Source organism: Cricetulus griseus, chromosome X, assembly GCF_003668045.3.
Source record: "Cricetulus griseus strain 17A/GY chromosome X, alternate assembly CriGri-PICRH-1.0, whole genome shotgun sequence".
In the NCBI taxonomy this organism is placed as follows: Eukaryota; Metazoa; Chordata; class Mammalia; order Rodentia; family Cricetidae; genus Cricetulus; species Cricetulus griseus.
In genome coordinates this window covers 6,026,967-6,047,563 of record NC_048604.1, presented here as the reverse complement: position 1 = coordinate 6,047,563, position 20,597 = coordinate 6,026,967, and the positions used below count along the sequence as shown (strand labels likewise).

The window sequence follows — 20,597 nt, the reverse complement described above, 5'->3', positions numbered from 1 at the left end:
AGTATAATAGTAACTTTTTCTGTTTGTAATATATGGGGCAAGAATAGTACAACCTAGGCCGAGAACTCTTCTTTTTCTGAATTCAACAACTTGTTTTGATAACCTATTTACATGTAAAAAGAATCATAAAGGTTAATTTTTAGAATTAGCAACTGAATTTCATCAAATTTATTTTCAAGTATTCATCTATCCATCATATTTTAGTCATGAAAGCTTTGCTTTCTCATTGCAAAAATACATGCAAGAGCCTTATTATTTATAAAAACAATTTGTCATTTTTGTGAGATTAGCATATCCTACAAGAGATGGTAGAGTTGAGCTGTTAGATTGTCCATAGATTTATTTGGTTTCTTCTGTTTCTGTTACACATTAGGCTAACATTGTTTTTAAAAGATGACTTTTTTGATTTACTTAAGCAGCAATTTAAATTCTTGAATAAAATTTTCTGACTCACTGCAAAGACACATGAGAGCTTGAATCACTGTTTATGAACAATTGCAGCCTTTCAAAGTAAATGACTATGAATCATCAATATGTAAACACAGTTGCCCCCAGAATATGTAGGCAGGCACCAGTAATTTATACAGTTCTCTGATTAAAAGGAATTAGTTCATGTTAGTCATAAGTTAGCTCAATTAGATGTTATTTTCATGCTTTGTTTGAAGTTTATGTAGTGAGGACAGTGCAATTTAACTGATTTCTATATCAAACAGGTGTAGCATTTTATGGTAGAAAATATTACAATGTGTCAAAAATGTATACAAGTCAAGGATTCTCTGTAATCCAACACAATTAAGGAGACAGTTTAATCACAATGTACAATGTAAAAGTTCATCTCATTTAACCTAAATCAGTATTTTATTTCTCAATATTGCTGGAGAAAATTAATCATTCATTATCTCTACTCATTCCAACTCTCCTCTTTTTAGGAAAAGTGCATTTTTTGTCTCTCATGATATATCCTGATTATGATTTGCCCTTCCTCTACTCTTCCCAATTTCTCTTAACCAACTGTTCCATTTGGATCTACCCATTTTTGTCTCACATTAGAAAATAAACAGGCTTTGAAGTATTAATAGTAAAATATAATAAAACAAAAATAGCACATTAGATTGGAATTAACAAAAAAAGGAAAAAAGCCCAAGACAAGGCACAGGAACAGAGACCCTCTGATTTGTAAACCTAGGAATACCATAAAAACACTAAAATTGTAAGTCATAGTACATACACAAAGGACCTATAGGGTGAACTGACATGACATTATGAGATGAGGAACCTCCTAAGATGCCTTTGAGTTCATTTATGTCGCCCATCTTCTGCTGGACATGCAGTCTACCTTTAAGAGTAGTTTATTTCCCCAGTGAGACTTCTGAGAGCCTTCTTTGATTTCCTAGGAAGATCTGTATGTCCCTCCCAGTACCTCACTTTGTGATTTTATGCATTATAGCTTGGCCATTGGTTTAAAAGTGACTACATCACATATGTGTCTGGGTTACCTCACTCTGGATGATTTTTTTTCTAGTTATATCCATTTACCTATTAATCTCATGATTTTATTTTTACCAGCTAAGTAATACTCCATTGTGTAAATGTACCATCTTTTCTTTATCCATTCTTTTATTGAGACATCTAGGTTGTTTCAGATTTCTGGATATTATGAATGGAGGAGCAATGAAAATGGTTGAGCAAGTGTCTCTGTGGTAGGATAAAGCTTCTTTTGGTTATATGCCCAAGAGTGGTATTGATAGATCTTGAGGTAGATCAACTCCCATCTTTCTGAGGAACCACTACATTGATTCCTATAATGGCTGTAAAAGTTTGCACTCCTACCAGCAATGGATGGATGTTCCCACATTCTCATCAGAATGAGCTGTCACTTGTTTTATGTATCTTAGCTATTTGGACAGGTGTAAAATGAAGTCTCAAAGGAGTTTAGATTTGTGTTTCCCAAATGGCTAAGGGCAGTGAATATTTCTTTGTTTCTTATCTATTTGAGTTTCCTCTGTTGAGAACCCTATTTAGATCTGTACCTCGTTTTTTAATTAGCTTGTTTCCTTGGTATATAGTTTTTCTTAGTTCTTTATATTTTTTGGTTACTAGCCCTCTATCAGATGTATAATTCATAAAAATCTTTTTCTATTCTGTAGCCTGACACTTTGAATGTCAGGGTTCTTTGCTGTGCAGAAGTTTTTAAATTTTATCATGTCACATTTATTATTGTTGGTCTTCCTGCCTATGCTAAGTGTTCTACTCAGAAAGTATTTTCCTGTGCCAATGTGTTCAAGGTTATCCATCACTTTCTCTTCTATAAGGTTCAGTGTATCTAGTTTTATGTTGAGGTCTTTGATCCACTTAGACTTGAGTTTTTCTTCTACATGTAGTCCTCTAGTTGGACAAACATCATTTGTTGAAGATTTTGTCTTTTCTCTTGTGAATATCTCTGACTTCTTTCTTAAAAAATCAGGTGTCCATAGGTGTATATATTTATGTATGTGTCTTCAATTCAATCACTTTGATCTATGTGCCTGTTTTTGTGCCAATACCATGCTGTTTTTTTACTATAACTCTGTAGTATAACTTGAAATCAGAGATTGTGAAGCCTCTAAAATCCTTTTATAATTCAGTATTGCTTCAGCTGTCTTGATTTTTTGTTTTGTTGTTTTTGATGTTGTCATCATTGTGTTTGTTTGTTTTTTGTTTTACTTTTTGTGTCTCCATATGAAGTTGAAAATTGTCCATTGAAGATCTTTGAAGAATTGTATTTGAATCCAAAAATCCTTTTAATATGATTTTTCCTTATGTAGCATATAAAAGAGTGAAATTATGTGATAGTATGTCAATATTAAAAACTCTGTCATTTAGTATATATAAGTCATCTATTTGAAACATTAATGTTAGGAAACAGACACCTATTTATCTTCTCTCCTCCAACCTCCATCTTTTTGTTATTTTAGACAAACAAAGGAGATGCCCTTGCTAACCGAGTCCAGAACACTCTTGGAAGCTATGATGAAATGAAGGATCTACTAACTAACCATTCCAGTCAGAATCATCTGGTGGGCATCCCGAAGAATTCTGTGCCCCAAACTTCTATCAGCAAAAGTGAAGCAAGCTTTTATCCAGAACAAAAGAATCGAATAATCCCACCTCACCAGGAGAATACCCACTCCTCAGCACCAATGCCTCCACCTTCAGTGGTGATACTGAATTCCACTCTAATACACAGCAACAGAAAATCAAAACCTGAGTGGCCACGAGATAGTCACAACACTAGCCCTGGACAAACAAGCCAGGACAGTAGTCAGCCAAACAAGATGCAGACATCCACACAGGATCCACCTCAAACCCGACTGGAAGACTTCTTTGTCTATCCAGCTGAGCAACCCCAAAGTGGTACAATTGAAAAATCTAATCCATGTGCAAAGGAAGATAATAACAAGTCTGGAGAAGACACTTTCAAAGAAATCTTTCAGTCTAATTCACCAGAAGAATCTGAATTTACAGTGCAAGCTCCTGGGTCTCCCCTAGTTGCCTCGTCTTTATTAGCTCCCAGCAGTGGTCTTTCAGTCCCAACCTTCCCTCCAGGGCTTTACTGCAAAACAAGCATGGGGCAACAAAAGCCAACTGCATATGTAAGGCCCATGGATGGGCAGGACCAGGCAACTGACATCTCTCCAACACTGAAGCCTTCCATTGAATTTGAGAACAGCTTTGGAAACCTCTCCTTTGGATCACTGTTGGATGGAAAACCCAGTACAACCAGTTCAAAGACCAAACTGCCAAAGTTCACAATCCTGCAAACAACTGAAGTAAGTAGTTTTCAAAGTTTTATTTTATGGTTGGGTTTTCTATTCATTGTTAACTACTCATAAACAAATCATTTATCTTATTGCACTGTGTGCATGGGTCTCTTCAAGGTGAGTTTGATTCTAGATATGTGGTAGCATGTGACAAAAATGAGTAACACTGCCAAGTCTCCATAATTTGTAATGATAAAATATCTGATTGAGTGAATGAAATAATGTAGTTATAAAATGACTTTAGAAAATTATCTTGTACTGAAATTGTATACAAGACCCCAAATAGCCAGGCAGGCATCAAATTCACAAAGAAAGAATGAATGAGCAAAGCCTCCTGATCTGAGTGTTCCAAGACAAACACACAACACCACACTCAGTGCCTAGTTCAACGAGGCATTGAAAACACTTCTTTAGTTTTTTCAGTGTGTTTACATGGGTGATTTTGGCAAAGAATTAATATTAATATTACCTTCCGTATCCCTCAGTCTTCTTTCTGATACTACTTTGTCCCACAGATGCCTGCATATTCCTTTAATATTACATCCATACTTTCTGTAAATGTGAAAGACAATATGTCCAACTAAGTCCCACTGTGTTTAAAATGACTAAATATTTTTCTATCTGGGGAATCACTGTAAAAGAGAAGTCCAGTGGGACCATGGCTCCTCATAACCAAATATATAGATAATGATTCTTAAAGGCCTTATAGATCCTAAGTGAAGTACATATATAGGCCTGACCCAGAGATACTCCTTATGTAAACAGATGCCCACTGCCCTTTCAAGCACATGGTATCTAAGAAGCCATTGCCTTTAGGATTGATTTCTATAACTGGTAACTAGAAGCTTGAAAATACAGAGCATGAAAACATATTATCATTCTTAATCAATCAGAGTTATAGGCCAAGAGTCTGAACTGATAGATGTTCTGAGTTAGTGCTGTCTAAATTACTGAAGTATGATCCAATAAGTCCTTAAGCTTTACTTCTTTTCTTTGTTCTCAGTAGATATGGTGATGGTGACATTGGTGAATAATATAAACACAAAGTAAGAGGACAGTTGGTTGTATTTTGTGGACTCACATTTTGATATTGTCTCATTTTGAGGTGATTTGGTTTTTTGTATTATAACTTATGTCTTGTCAAGCTTGCATCTGTGTGTCTCTCTGGTAGTCCCCCACATCTCTACACTAAGTGCTTTGTCTGTGGATTGCTGTAATCTTTCATAACCAGCCCCCCTCACTCCTGTCTCACATCTCTTCCAAGCCATCCTCTCTGTACACAAGTCAGTCCCTTCTTTTGATTCTTCACTGCATTGCCATTACTTTCAGAGAGAAGTCCAGCGTTCTTAATTCTGAGCCTCTTCACACTTTGACTTCATTTTTACTTTCTGGAACAAGGGCAACAGTTTGGAAAAATTTATCCTCAGCTATATGTAATTATGTTTTTTCCTGCCTGCTTCTTACTCTGTTCTATCATGTAGTCATCAAGGAATCTTAACCTTAATTTTTAGTGCATGTCTTAATACTAGGTTTAATATCAAAACTATATATGGATATTCTCTGGAAGAAGAGGATGATAAGAGGAAAATTGGAATGTCATTTGAACCTTCCCTTGTCTTAGTATCTACTATTGTTCTCTCCTTAAGTACCAGTGGTACCACTTAGTACTGACCTGCAAGTAGCATTGTTGTATAAAGCAGTCTGCAATGCTGTTCCATAACTCATTAACTCATCCAATGAGATCCGTTCTGTTGCAATCTTCTCTCTTATACATTCACAAAATTGCTGACCCAGTTTCAGAAATGGCTTCATGGTTTTTCCTCAATTCTCCAATACACCAATAAGAGGGATATTTCCAAAGAGTGTCTGAGTGAGCTGTCATTTCTCTGGATATGATTATCCAAGGAGTGATGGATAATTGACTTTGGTAGAGCTTTGTCTAGAAAATGGGTCAGGTGCAATAAAGTCATGATAGGCGATCAGGAAAGAGAGTATTTATTTTGAATTAGAGGTCTCAAAGGATTTTAACCAGGGGGAGAGCGAAGCTTAGGAACCTAAAGCCAAAGGGAAGAAAAAGACTTGAAGGGAAATGTGAAAACCAAAAATAGGAGGAAAGAAATTGAGACATTAGAGAGATCACCAGAGAGCATAGAAGGGTGTAGATTGGAATTTGGGCATAAATATTGATGGGTAGAGCATTATAGGGTTTTGAACTTAATGGAATTTATGTGGCTGAAACTCTGACCAAGTCTGAAAATTCATACGATTAAACCTTGATGCACTTTCAAAAGCACTAAGCATTAGAATTTAGCCCCAGTGCACAGTGCCAAGAACTTTAGGCACTGGGTTCTGGGTCCCTAGTCAGCACACAAATATCTTTTATGGGTTGCAGTATTCCTTTGAATGATTGCCATGAAGGCTTGTCTGCAGAGCAATCCCAGTGTTTCTGTAAGCATTCACATTTCTTTCCCTGGCTCTAGTGGCAGGAAACTGACATGTGTTAGTGAAGTTTATTTGCCCTGATTAGGGAGCAGGAAAAATTAAATGACCAGAAAACAGATACCACTCAAACATACACAAACAATCACATATGATAATCTTCACATATTTAGAAGTTCAAAATTATTGTTAAATCATGCTCTCTGTGGTGTGTGTGTGTGTGTGTGTGTGTGTGTGTGTGTGTGTGTGTGTGTTTAGGCCTCTACTTACTCAGAGAATTTTTATTTCTCATCCCTCATCCTTGAAACATTTCCTTGCTCCTTATAATTTTTATACCACAGTAAGATGATCAGAAGTCCAACCAACTTTATGGTAAAAGGCCAGGTTCCAACTGGAGCATATAATTTAAGCAAATGATTTTTTTTTAAAAAAAAAACATCATGTTAAATTTTTCTTAACATTCCATGCCACTAAAGAAGGGTAATGTACTATGTAGTTGTATCCAGAATTTTCTAGAAACTGAATCTGAAAAGAGTTAAAACTTTATGTCCAGTGGAAACAGAAAGTTGTTTGCAAACTATATTTTCTTAAATATGAAATTGTTAATAAATAGAACTTTATACACGATTCTATTACAAATGTTTGGTCTTATTGTCTTTATTTTTATTTTTGCATTATGATGAAAATATGTTGGTGTGGATAGCTTTACATTTTGTTGCAATTTCAGTTTCTTATTTGGTGTTGTTTTCAAAAATGGGAGACCCAGGTCTCATATTAAGTGTTTCAAATAACCTTTGTAAAACACAGCACTAACACAGATAGTGACATCATCCTCAAGATCATTTGCTTCACAGGCTCCTGTTGACTGACTTAAGGTTAATTAAGGCTCCAATCGCTTCAAAACCAGGAGCCTTGTACAAAAGTTTAATGGAACTGATATATTTTAATGACTGACTAGTTTTGTCACCCAGCTATAAAATTTTGTTCACATTCATAATTCAGCTTCCTCTTTTATACCTTGTGCAGTGAGCACTGTAAGTGACCATTGTAAGTATGATCAGCTTTAGTTATCATGCAGTGAATGGTAAACTCTCGTCCTTCTGTGAGTACTGTAGAGAATACTCAAATCTTCCAACTGATGGACTGGTTCTGCCTGCCAGCAATATGAAAATAAGATGGTAGCTCTATTGAATATTAGAAATCCACAAAACTGCATGTCTGCAATACACACTATGTGTTTTCACTGGGTGTACATTACAGGATTGTTGTCTAACATTATGGTAGTAAATAAGAATTCATCATCAGCTATAAGTGGTCTAAAATCTACCTTTACAAAAAGGAATAGATACTCTTTGTATGGTCTTACACATTCAGGGAGTGAGAAAAGGCTTTCAACCTAAACATTTGTGCATAGATGTGTAGAATTCAGAATGTTCTGTACTCATACATTGTTGGTTGCTTTTTTTGGATGATTTCTTCTAACTGGTTCATTTTTATTGGTACTCATATTCATTTCCCCAAACACAACTTTTCAGAGTTCCTGAGAAGAATAATAATAATGCCATTTTGTTCAATGTGAAGACAAAGATTAAAGGAGAGGAGTCATTTAACATTACTATATTTCAGTAATTAGAAAGGGTGTTCTGAGGAGAGAAGGCCTACACATTCCTAAAATAGTTGGAGTGATTTATACGACATTGGTTTATAGGAATATCCAGGCAGAGTTTTACAAACAGTGATTGAGTGATAGATTTTAAACTTGGTATTGAGTGCTAAATCCAATTATGAGTCTAGCTGGCATGTCATATATATTCATATTAGTAATTGATGGAGAGAATGGAATGTAAAAATGGAAGATAAAAATGTTAGGCATATTCTGGGAAAAGACTATTTCTCTATAACTAAAGGTTCATAGTTTTAAAGTGATATAGGACAAAGATACTATTTTTCATCTTGAATATAGGCAGTGTGGAAGTCAGAATATGATTATATCCTACACACTTCGTTTCCCTGACTTCATGGGTAATTAAGGGACCGCAAAAATGCTAAAGTGTGCCACCTTATTGGTTGTCTGATACAATGTGGTCATCCCTGAAACCACATATATACCACCAACAAACATGAACACAATAGGTTGTGCTTAGGCATTTGTACACACACACACGCACACGCACACGCACACGCACACGCACACGCACACGCACACGTGTTATAAGCATAATAATCAAAGAAAAAGAGAGTATCAACTTGAAAGTGAGAGGCATGGGAGGGGACTGAAGGAGGAAAGGAAAGGTGGAAAGTGATATAAGTCTATTTTAATTTAAGGTGTATTTTATAGAAAGCTAATTTCCCTTACAGTTGCTGTAGTAAGTTCTTAGCTCTCCCATATTTATTCTGTAGTCTGTTATGAAAGAGAATGTCACATTTCTTCTTTTCTAAACTGTGACTCTTCCCCTGTGAGATGTCTCAAATGTCTTGCTAAGATAAAACCAGCCTGCTCTTCAATCAGTTCATTCTTCCCTCCATTTACTCATGAGAACTAATCAAAGAGTGGTACATAGAAACACTGGCATTAACAGTTTTGACTTCCTGATTGTTCTCTTTCTTATTTCTTCAAGTACTTTTTCTCACATGTATTATTGTCTTTCCTAAGGATGTATACAAGTAAGTATAGCCACCAACTTCCTGAAAAATTGTCAAGGATATCAAAATTCCATTTTTCAAACCTAAAACAACATTTGCTTTCCATTAACTGCTCTTGGCATTCTTTGTTTTTAAATCCATTGTCATTGCTAATGTCTTCTTTTTGTTGAAAATAAGTCAGAAGATTATTTTATCCTCATTATATAATATAACTTCAAGCATGTCATACAAATGTGATTGATCACCATCATCAATGATAAATAATAGCACTTTATTTCAAGTTTTGTGATACTTCCTGAGATAGATGAAAGCAAATATTTCTGTGAGGAAATATGTGGTGTACTTGCAAAGCACCGTTTCAATGAGTTATAATAGCATGTGGGATCTGCTGGATTGTCTTGGTTTGTGAATTTGAGAGTGGTTTTACTTTTCTGGACCTCTTGTTACACAATATTACACTGGTCCCTTGGTAAGATTGCCTTATCTCTAGATCACTGATGATGTACTTCTCCTTCCCAGGTAAGTCTAACTCCATTTTGTTTGGAAAGTGAGTTTAGCCAGTCCCTTCTTATTTTCCAAGATTATCCACATGAAGACAGAATAGTATGAATAGCCCTTCACACTCCTCTTTACCACCTTTTATAATAATCTAGGTGTTACTAAGACACACTGAGTGTATTTGGGGAACGAATTTAAATTAAGCCTAGGGCATTATTATATTTCATTTTTTAATAATAGACATATAGTGCAAAAGCATTCATCCAAAAGCATTAAGTTGTGGACTCATCAAATGGTCTCTTAATCCTTTTGTTACCACCCATTAAAATAATGGAGGACAGAGAACATCTGTTTTCATATTATGTCTAGGAAAATATTTTAACAGATTCACTATACAGTTAAATGATAAGCATTTGTCATATGTGTTCCCAATCTTCCTGTTATCAATGGATACATTAATTAGTTTAGTCCAGTACTTTCTTAGATAGTCATAAAAAGGATGGTCTTCATTATGTGTTAAAGAATAAGAAAAATTGACAGATAGATAAGCATATTGATTCCACTCAAATAGTAAATATAATGGGCTCTAGATATGAGTTGTAAATTTTTGTGGGTGCTATAAGTCTGTTTATTATTTGTAATTACTGTGAAAGCAAATAATCTTTAATTAACCATTATTTTTAAGATGGAGTATAGTTTCATTGCCAAATTGAGTTTGTAGTATGGATTACAATAACAAATGCTTATTGCTGTAATACAGTGTCTCATCTTGACCTAGTTCTAGCAGCATCTTAAATGGTGATTATTCACTTTTTCACTTATAAATAAAGCAAGTCTATTAACACATTACTAAAATCACACAGAAGCCAGGTGAACATAGTTGACCATGCTGGATCTGGAGCCTAGGTACAGACTGACATTTCTTTGATGGCATTTAGTAGAAGGTATAGTAACATATACAAATTCATTGGCTACTTTTCTACAAATAGTTTCTTAGCACATATTGAGCATGGATAAAATGAGCTAAATTTAGCTTAACTTCAAATTCTTTTGCTGGATTCATATTTCAAAAGTCTGAGATCCAACATACCAAAGGAACAGTTTTTCCTGTGGTGTTATCATCACATGTTTTTCATTTATAAATATGTTAAGAAATTGTGTTTTAGCTATATTCCTAAATGAGCAACATATGATACAACTTGTTAGGGGATATTTTATTGGTTCATAAAGTTTCTGAATTTTTGTTATTTTGGTGGGATGACTTTAGAAGTATACCCAAATAGCACAGCTAACAACAAAGACTTCTATGAATGAAATCCAAATAATATTAAGATAAAACTTAGATGCAAATAAAAGACCAGTAAAATTTGAACATGGAAACAAGAAATTTGAGGGGGAAAGATTTCTCTCAAATGATGCAACTTCTCCACTACATTACTTTCACAAATCATTTAACATATGTAGATGATAAATACATTTAGCAAGGAATAGGCAGAGTCCCCCACATTTAATAAGTAGGTGAGTATCACTGTACAAAGGAATGCTAAGAAGTGATAGACTGTCTATATCAGAAAACCTCTGTGTAAATAAAGCACCTAGATTCTTGGGTGGTATAGAATGAAATAGTAGCAAGAAAAAAGATCTTCTTACTTAAGGATTTAAGGAAGAAGGGAAGTTGAGCTAAGGCTTTGAGTAATGCAAGTGTTGATGGAAAAAGAAAATTGTGTCCTAACAGCCTGAAATGGACTACATAAAGACCCTGCTTCCTACGATATAAGGGTATCATAGCAGCTCACTGCTTCAAACGGGGGCCGTAATGGAATTTTAAAAGTGTCACAATTTTATTGAAAAGGTTAATATTAGCTGGCATGTTGTAAAACTTCAGGGATCACTATTCATATGAATAATAATTTCTGGATCTAGGTAAAAAGATAGTGCTGGCTTGAAAATAAAACTGTTCTTTGGTATTTCTGTGTCAGGATTTCATGCAATCTCACTGGGGAGATTATTGTTCTCTGAAAAGTCCCAAGGGGAATTTCCATGAAAAACTTCCCAAGATGCTGACTACAATGTACTCCTGGATGTTGATGCATAAAGGTGTTCTTTGTGTGGCTATACTTATTCATTGAAATAAACGTAGACTTCAAATTCTTGGTAAGCTAGAAGAATCTTAAATTTCCTTCTCAATCCAGGTAGATAGGTAGAATGGACTCACAGTAGAGACTGTAGCCTGAATCCATAATATATCTCAGATATGTGTAGTATAAAACATCCTTTTAAATAGTAGTTTGCAAAATTTTCCCAAGAACAAACATACAGCCTAGTAACACATTTCAAATTGTTCATTGAACTTTTCTACCATGAATCATGTACACTGGTGGAAAGATTACTTAAAAGACAAATGTCATAAGATCCTATGTATTCCTTTGCCCTTTATTATTTTTAATTAATTCAAAAAACTTTTTAAGCACTTATTTTATGCCAGGTTCTATGCTAAAGAGCTAGAAACATGACTTGAGAATGCCTCTTTGTTGGTAGTTTAAATCAGGGAATATAGAAACAAAACTGTAAAAAAAAATCCTAGTAAACTGACAAAGAATGTGTTTAACCTTTGGGAGTAGAGAAGATGTCTAAAAGTGTATGAAATATTTCAGAAATCCCTTTTCAAATAGCTTATATGCTAGTTTTTGAAGTAGGATGCAATGTTTTCTTAATTCAAACTGAGAGCAAGTTAAAAGTAGGCCTGATGATGCTGGTGCTGGGAACATATGATATATAGCAGTTTTTGAGAATCTCTGAGAGATAATAGCTGGAAGAATCAAGGATACTTTGTCAGTTCTTGGTAATAAGAGAAGATGTTAATCCATTTAGAGGTATCAGATTGAAGTTTGGTCAATGTTGTTTTAAAAGGGAATTTGCAGGAGAATGGGAAGAAGGGAGTCAAAAGCCTGAAAATGCTGTTAAGATTAGAGACAAATCAATGAGTAAGATGTTGAAATATGCCAGAACAGAAATGGTAGCAATTGAAGTAGGACCATCTCTGAGATAGACTTGTAAGGTTTATTCAATGGGACTAAGTAACCATATTGATTTCCAAAGTGGCTGTACAAGTTTGCACTCCCATCAGCAATGGATGAGTGTTCCGCTTTCTCTACATTCTCTCCATCATAAACTGTCATTGGTGTTTTTGATTTTAGCCATTCTGACAGGAGGAAGATGGTGTCTTGGAGTTGTTTTGATTTGCATTTCCCTGATGGCTAAGGATGTTGAGCACTTTCTCTTTTTTGAGTTTCTTTTATTTTCTATTTTTTTTATTTGAATTAGAAACAAGATTGTTTTACATGTCAATCCCAGTCCCCTCCCCCTCCCCCTCCCCTCCTCCCCTACCAACTTGCCTGCAACTAACATCCTACATATCACATACCCTTTCTTCTCCCCAGGGAGGATGAGGCCTTCCATATGGGGGCTCTTCAGAGTCTGTCATATCCTTTGGGATTAGGCCTAGGCCCACCCCTGTGTGTCTTGGATCAGGGAATATCCCTTTCTGTGGAATGGGCTCCCAAAGTCCACACCTATGCTAGGGATAAGTACTGATCTACTACAGGAGGTACCATGGATTTCTGAGGTCTCCTCACTGACACCCATGTTCCTGGGGTCTGGAACAGTCCCATGCTGGTTTCCCAGCTATCAGTCTGGGGACCAAGAGCTCCCTGTTGTTCAGGTCAGCTGTTTCCGTGGGTTTCATCAGCCTGGTCTGGATGCCTTGGCTCACCACTCATCCTTCTCTGCAACTGGATTCCAGTTTAGTTCAGTGTTTAGCTGTGGGTGTCTGCTTCTACTTCCACCAGCTGCTGGATGCCATCCTATAACCTTCATCCAGCAGTCATCAATCTCATTATCAAGTGAGGGCAATTAAAGCAGCCTCTCCTCTGTTGCTTAGATTGTTAGTTGGTGTCATCTTTGTAGATCTCCAGACATTTCCCTAGTGCCTGATTTCTCTTTAAACCTATAATATCTCCCTCTATTATGGTATCTCTTATCTTGCTCTCTTCTGTTTTTGATTTTAGCCATTCTGACAGGAGTAAGATGGTGTCTCAGAGTTGTTTTGATTTGCATTTCCCTGATGGCTAAGGATGTTGAGCACTTTCTTAAGTGTCTTTCAGCCATTTTAGATTCCTCTATTGACAATTCTGTTTAGTTCTGCACCCCACTTTTAGTTAAATTATTTTGTGTTTTGGTGCCTAGCTTCTTGATTTCTTTGTATATTTTGAAAATCAGCCCTCTGTCTGATGTGGGGTTGGTGAAGATCTTTTCCCAATCCATTGGCTGTTGTTTTGTCTTGTTGACTGCATCCTTTGCCTTACAAAGCTTCTCAGTTTCAGGAGGTCCCATTTATCAATTAATTGTTGATCTCTGTGTCTGTGCTACTGGAGTTATGTTCTGGAAGAGGTCTCCTGTGCCAACTCATTCAAGGCTATTTCCCACTTTCTCTTCTAACACACACACACACACACACACACACACACACACAGAGAGAGAGAGAGAGAGAGAGAGAGAGAGAGAGAGAGAGAGAGAGACAGACAGACAGACAGACAGACAGACAGTCAGAGACAGACAGTCAGAGACAGACAGAGGCAGAGAGTGTGTGTGTAAACAGGGTGGAAAGAGAGCTCCTTCTTTCTATATGTCAATCCTGTGAGCACTGATTAATCTCTGAAACAGAGTTCATCAAAACCCAAGACAAAATATTTTTGCTTTATATAGTATTATTTGGAACATTAAAAGCACATTACATTGGGAAAATTAATGAAAATTGATCTTTTTATAAGTTTTAATTGTATCATGATTCATTTCATGATTTACATAGGTGGATAAACATACTTGTAAGTCATATAATCATATATATATATATATATATATATATATATATATATATATATATATATATATATTATTATAAAAGATAAGTTATCCTTTTTATTTAGACAGAAAAGAGGAGATGATGGGGAATGTACTGTGTATGTTTATCTTATTGATTGTTAAATAAAATACTGTTTGGCCAATGAGACAGCAAGTAGACGGGACTAGGAGTCAAAGAGGATTCTGGGAAATGTAGTAGAGAAGTGCTGATCCAGGCAGGAAGTGACATAGCAAGGAGACTCATATTTAAGCGAAGGAGAAACAGGAAGGGCCCCCTTTTTCCCCTCCGCTCCTGCTCCAGCGGCAAGATATGACCCAGCAAGGAGGGACGCCAATAAGGTGTCTGATAAGATAAGTCTTATAAAATATATAGGTTTATGATAGTTAAGACTGAGTTAGCAGATGAGAAGTCCTAGTCATTGGCCAAGCAGCTTTTGAACCTAATACAAGTTTTTGTGTATTCATTTGGGCCTAACTTGGGCAGGCCACTGGCATGAAGCTCACACATGGCGGGGGGCTCAGGTGGCATTTGGCAGAAAGATTTATCATAACATATACATATATATATATGCTCTATAAAAACAAGCAAAGACCATACATGTTCACTGTAAGGAAAGATTACTGTTTTTTTTTTTTTTTTAATGACAACCCAATAGTAATGTTAACTGAATATCAAAGAGGTACAAGTGAAAAAGTTTTAGCTAATGGGTACTTAAAATTACATCTTCAAAAATCAACAGAATATGGTACTAGAGCTAGAAATAACTCTTCCATTTTACTACTATTTTGCAGGTCAGGTTTTGGATCTCTGTTTAATTTGTATATCATTATTTATTTCAATAATTAGTGTTAACTTTCTTGGCAGTAGTCATTAATTACCCTCAAATTTTAATGAGATAAAGATTGCTTGTGAACATGCTTTTAAAAGAATATTAATATTTATTTTCAACTTTCCCTTTAATTATTCATTGACATAGCATTTGAAAGAAAATCTTGAATGAAAACCAATGACAGAATAACCTTCCAGATAAATGGACTGTATTCTTACCTAATGATATGACATCCTGTACTTTTGAGGCATTCATGATGCCAAATGGAAGGGTTTTATAGCACATGCATACCAATCTGTGCATATTTCCATGAGAGCATTCCTGAATATTTCTCTTAGTCTAATTCTCATGAAAGTAGCATTTCATGATTGTCTGTTACCTTTTTCCTGAATGTGTAAAACCCACAGTTGTGTGTTATTCAACTACAAGGTTTACCACTTTCATTTATTAGAGGGGCATATTTGTAAATTCTGAGTATCATTTATGTGACATCTGATTTCAATTATATCTCAACAGGTGATTATTTCATTACATATATACATTAAGGTGAAACTAGTTTATACCATAAACACTGTAAATATGAATAAGCATTCATATCTCCAAGAAAATCAGTATTACCAAACATGAGAGCAATATAGCTAGCCTGTTTGCAGCCATTATGATGAACAAATGTAATTTCTCTGGTGGAAGGCCTCACTATCCCTGGGGTGGAGTTTGGGGATGGGTTGGTGGGGAACATGGGAGGATGGGAGGGCTGGGGAATGGGGGCATGGAAATGAAAATATGAGTAGTAAATAAGGAATTTAAACAAAAAATTAATAAAAAAACACAAAAGTGAAGAAAAATAGGCATGGGAAGTGTAGTAACAAGATAAAAATATAAGACTATTATAAACACAAGAGTTCTTAATCTGGGGTTTTGATTGTCCAGAGATTCCCTTGACCCACAGGGAGTGGAATGAGGTCACCAAGCACAGTTTTATTAATTGTGGCAACCTTTTAAATGAGTACATCAATAACAGTAGGTGCCTGGCAAGCTTCTACTATATGAACATTTGATACTATATCTTTGAAAGAGACAATATTGATAACAGTGATATCATTCCTTTAAGAAATTTGTGTATTGCATGGAGAAACACACATACAGAACATCAAAATAAGGTGAATGATTCGGGTTTCAGTGCCAGTGGAGTCCATATTCCATGCGTGCTGTAAAGTAGATCTAGGGCGAATGCAGATCTAGGGTATTTCGAGGGGAGTGTAGCCACCTTATTGAACCATATAAAGGCAGTAGAAGAGCACATGGTCCTTCTCAAATTTTTAGAGTCTTAAAACTGTTTAAGATACTGATAAACTAACTAGATATTCTTCCTAGAAAAACTGCAAATACCCAACCAATGTTTTAGACTTCCCAAAGACAGCCTGTGGTTACGTCAGAGTGTCTATGTGCTGATGCTTGTCACAATTCATATATGGGAGGAATTCTAGCTTTGGCAAGAGGCAGAGCCATATTCACACCTCAACTCACTTTCTTTAGTCACTTCCTTTGGGCAAGTTTCTCAAATTCTTCTAGTCTGTTTCTCCTATGTAAAATGTGTATAATAATAACCTCTCAGAGAGTTTAGCACTGAATGTGTTAATGGGAATCATTTAGTCACATTGTCAAACACCAAACACCTTTTATTATTCTCAATACCTACCAGGTTTCTATGTATTCCCAGCAAGGACAAAGGAATTGGCTACATTGCTAAAGTAATATTGAGAGATGCCATTTCTCCATGCTGTCCAACCCAGCACATCAGTCTGGACTTAAAATAACCCTCAAAATGTTAAAGTTATGAATGCTCAGAGAAATATTAAATGAGGAAATAAATATAAACCCACACTGAATTCTTAAAATAAGTAAGTCAGAAAACAAACGCAAGTGTTTAGTTACCATATTGCTGTGAAGGATAGGTGCATGGATATGTACATGTATAAGAACATTACAATGTCATAAAATGGGACATTAGCGGTTATTTTATTTTACTCTCCATGTTGGAAGGCTTTGTAATTTCATACTCTCCAGGAACATCTGATACCATCCTAATAGATTTCCCCATGGTTTATATTGACTTATTAATGAATTGCTGAAGATTTGTATTTGTCCTACCACTTGGATAGTGGAGGAAGCAAGATCAGGAGTTCAAGGCCAGCCTGGGCAACATGAAACTGCGTCTCAAAGAAGCCCAGTAAGATTTTTTTCATTGTTTTGTAGGAATATGCACATTTACACAGGAATATGCACAAACACATGCACAAACCACACATAACAACAGGGTTGTAGCAGATGATATATACTGCAGTTGTTATGCAAACTGGTAATGCAGGTAGCTTTATAAACATGACACTTGGTGGGAAAACTAAAGGAGGGCAACAGTGGGTGGTTAGCTTTAAAATTAAGTTATTCAGTTTGTCATTGTACAGGTGACTCAGATTGGCTTTGTATACTGTGAACATGTTGATTTCTAAGCTTTACAAATATGTAATCCCAATTTTAAGAAAAGTGGTGGAATTAATGCTCATTATATACACAAAGCCTTCCATTGAGCTTTTCATTGCTTTGTAGTTATTTTCTCCAAAATAAACTGTGTAATGATTTGAATACACTTTTAACACTCACACCATGTGGGCTAAGCTTGTTCTTGACATCTAAAATCCTTTGAATGAAAGTGCCAAAGGCCCCCCCACTGCCATGGGCAACTGTCAAGTGTCATGTGAACCTTAGTCTTCTGGACTTCAAGAGAAATAAAAGATTGTCAGACCAGCCCTTAACTGAGAAAGAAGCAAAATGCAAGACCTGGAGAGCAACAAGGAGGTCTTGCCAGAAATAAGACAACCAGTAGGTATTTGATTCATAGAAAAAGGATGGATGGGTGGATGCTTGTGTGGATGGTTAAGCAAACTTAATGATATGGCAAGATGAGAATGTATATATTACATTACCAAAGCATACTTATTTATACAAGAAGGAATCTCTTTTTAAAGCGCATGATACTTATAATTTTCTGTGCCTAAAGTTAACATTTTATATTGTATCATATACTTTTAGAAGCTTCTTAAACTGTTATTGAAGTGAGCTGTTTCTGACTTGCTTTTGCTTAAGAAATTGCAAAACACTGCTGATTTGGATAAATAGAAATTCTCAAGTATTGTGTATATGTAGACTGTATCAGAAAGCAGTGAGTAATGCATATGAACTGGTAAATTGTATGACTCCCATTTTAATTTTTAGAGGAATAAATTATCTAGAGACTCAAGAATAAAGGAGGTTATGTGATTTACTAAATGGCATTCCTGGTGATCTAGTAGGGAAACTAACAGAGAGAATTTATTACCATCTAACTATTCTAGGTTTGTAGTTCTTGAGTCTTGAGCTATTCATTTACTGAATAACTTACATTATTCTTCAAGCCTAGTACATCTCAGCTACATCAGAGGGAGAAATAATCCCTGATTTACTTTTATTTTTAAAAAGCTCAGAGGAAACCTACTAGGATTCTAGATGTATAAGTGTCGTGCAAATTGTAAATTGTCTTGTATGTGTATGTCCTCCAGACATTTTTACTTGTTCAATCAGAAGTGCATATATGATCTTTGAACATGAGTGAATCATTTCTCATGCCATTCAGTTACTGAACTGGTTGACATGTAAAGTTAAATCATCATGTTCTTGTGGGCTAGGAAGCTTGGAGTGGTACTGGTTTGCTGTTATGGTCATGTTGCCCATATGTGTTTAACGTTGGTATTAGGTGAGAGGCATGCTTTTAAGGACATGGTATGTGTCCAAGGCCTATTTTTCACCTTTCTGATGAAGAAGAATTACTTACAGATTTAAACTGTAATATTTTCTAAATAGGCTGTCCTTCATGTAACACACTCTTTCTCCTAACAAACACTGAACCAAAATCCTTTGCCCAGTCTTGGTCATGGTGGAGACTGCACTGCTTTTTAGCTCTGGATTTTGAAATGTGGAAAGCTACTTAGAATAGCTATATTACCCAACAGAACCTTGCTTTCTCTTTGACTTTTCACCATCCAAATGAATTTGTTTCTCGTGTACATTAATTCTAGGCATACCTATTTCCTTAGAAGTTACTCTAGGAAGGCCTATGCTGACATGCTAAATGACATAGGTATGTGAACAACTTAAATATGAAAGGCAATAAAAGATGTAAGAGCATCATCATTGAAGAGGAAACTAGGCAGAATTTTTTAATAAGAGTTTGATCATTATGGTTATAAAATAATTAATGAGTATTATCAGGCTTCACTAATCAGAATGATTCCCACTTAAGAAACAGGCTTTTGGATTCTGTCCGATTTCTTTGTATTTATCAAGCCCCATAAATTTTAATTCTGGAAGAAGCTTTTGGTTTATCTTTAACTTTGTGCCTTCAGTTTCAGACTGCAAATATTCATACAATATTATGTGGGACCACAAATAGATTTGCAGGGAGATATCATGTATTCATGTATTTCTTTAAAATGGCATTAAAGGGGCATATTGCAAGTTTGAAAGATAAGGGAATTATGTATAACTTAATTATCAGAGACCTCATTTATACCCTGGACCCTCCATTTAAAGCACAAATTCCTGTGACCTCTCCAGAGGGAAATTCCTGTGACCTCTCCAGAGGGTAAAGGTGTTTGCTGCCAAATTGGATGACTGTAGTTTGATCCCTGAAACTCACATGGTGGAAGAAGCAAACTGACTCCTGCAAGTTATCCTGTGACCTCCATTCACACAACTCAGTATGTTTGGATGCACAAATGCACATGCATTAACATATAAAACACATGGAGACACATACAAAAATAAATATAATAAAAATAGCTCTTGACCATTTTGAACAAACATGTATCTGACCACCTCTATATACATGTTCATCTTTAAACATTCATCTCTAAATGTTGGGACAGAGTACCAAGGTTTTAAAGTGAGCCTTAGAGTGGAAGCATCAATGTGAAAAATAAGTACTTGGTTAGCTAAACAGAAATGCACTTGTAATTATTTGATGAAATAGAAATTAAGTCATTGTGGCTAACAATGGAGAATGACAGGTAAATTTGAGTTCTCTCACCTAATGCTAAAAGGCCTAAGGGGGAAAAAAACACATCATTATTTCATTTGTGTATTGTTGAAAAATAAGCTCAAAATGGACATGTCTTCATTTTGGTTAACATTATCATATTCTAACCTTGATCTTATTACAATCAATTCTTCCATAGGCATTATCTATATTATACGTTAAAAGAACATGTTAGTTCTTAATTCCAACTGTCAGTTGGAAAATAATATGTACGTGTCAAAAGCTTCTCTTATAAGAAAAGATTGAAATAGTTTAGACCAGGTATCAAGCAAGACAGAACAGAATCTTGACATTTCTGTAGGTACATGAGTGAAAATTTACTATGTTAAAACACAA

At 35.5% G+C, this 20,597-nt stretch overlaps 1 protein-coding gene across 3 annotated transcripts in view; it reads left to right on the top strand.

Moving 5' to 3' along the window:
* Window positions 1–20,597, top strand: part of Aff2 (AF4/FMR2 family member 2) — a 482,974-nt gene that overhangs the window by 161,216 nt on the left and 301,161 nt on the right. For all 3 annotated transcript variants that reach the window (XM_027433386.2, XM_027433385.2, XM_027433387.2), the window contains one exon: window positions 2,955–3,809. In XM_027433386.2, coding sequence (XP_027289187.1) covers window positions 2,955–3,809 — 855 coding nt within the window. The remainder of the gene's footprint in view (window positions 1–2,954; window positions 3,810–20,597) is intronic.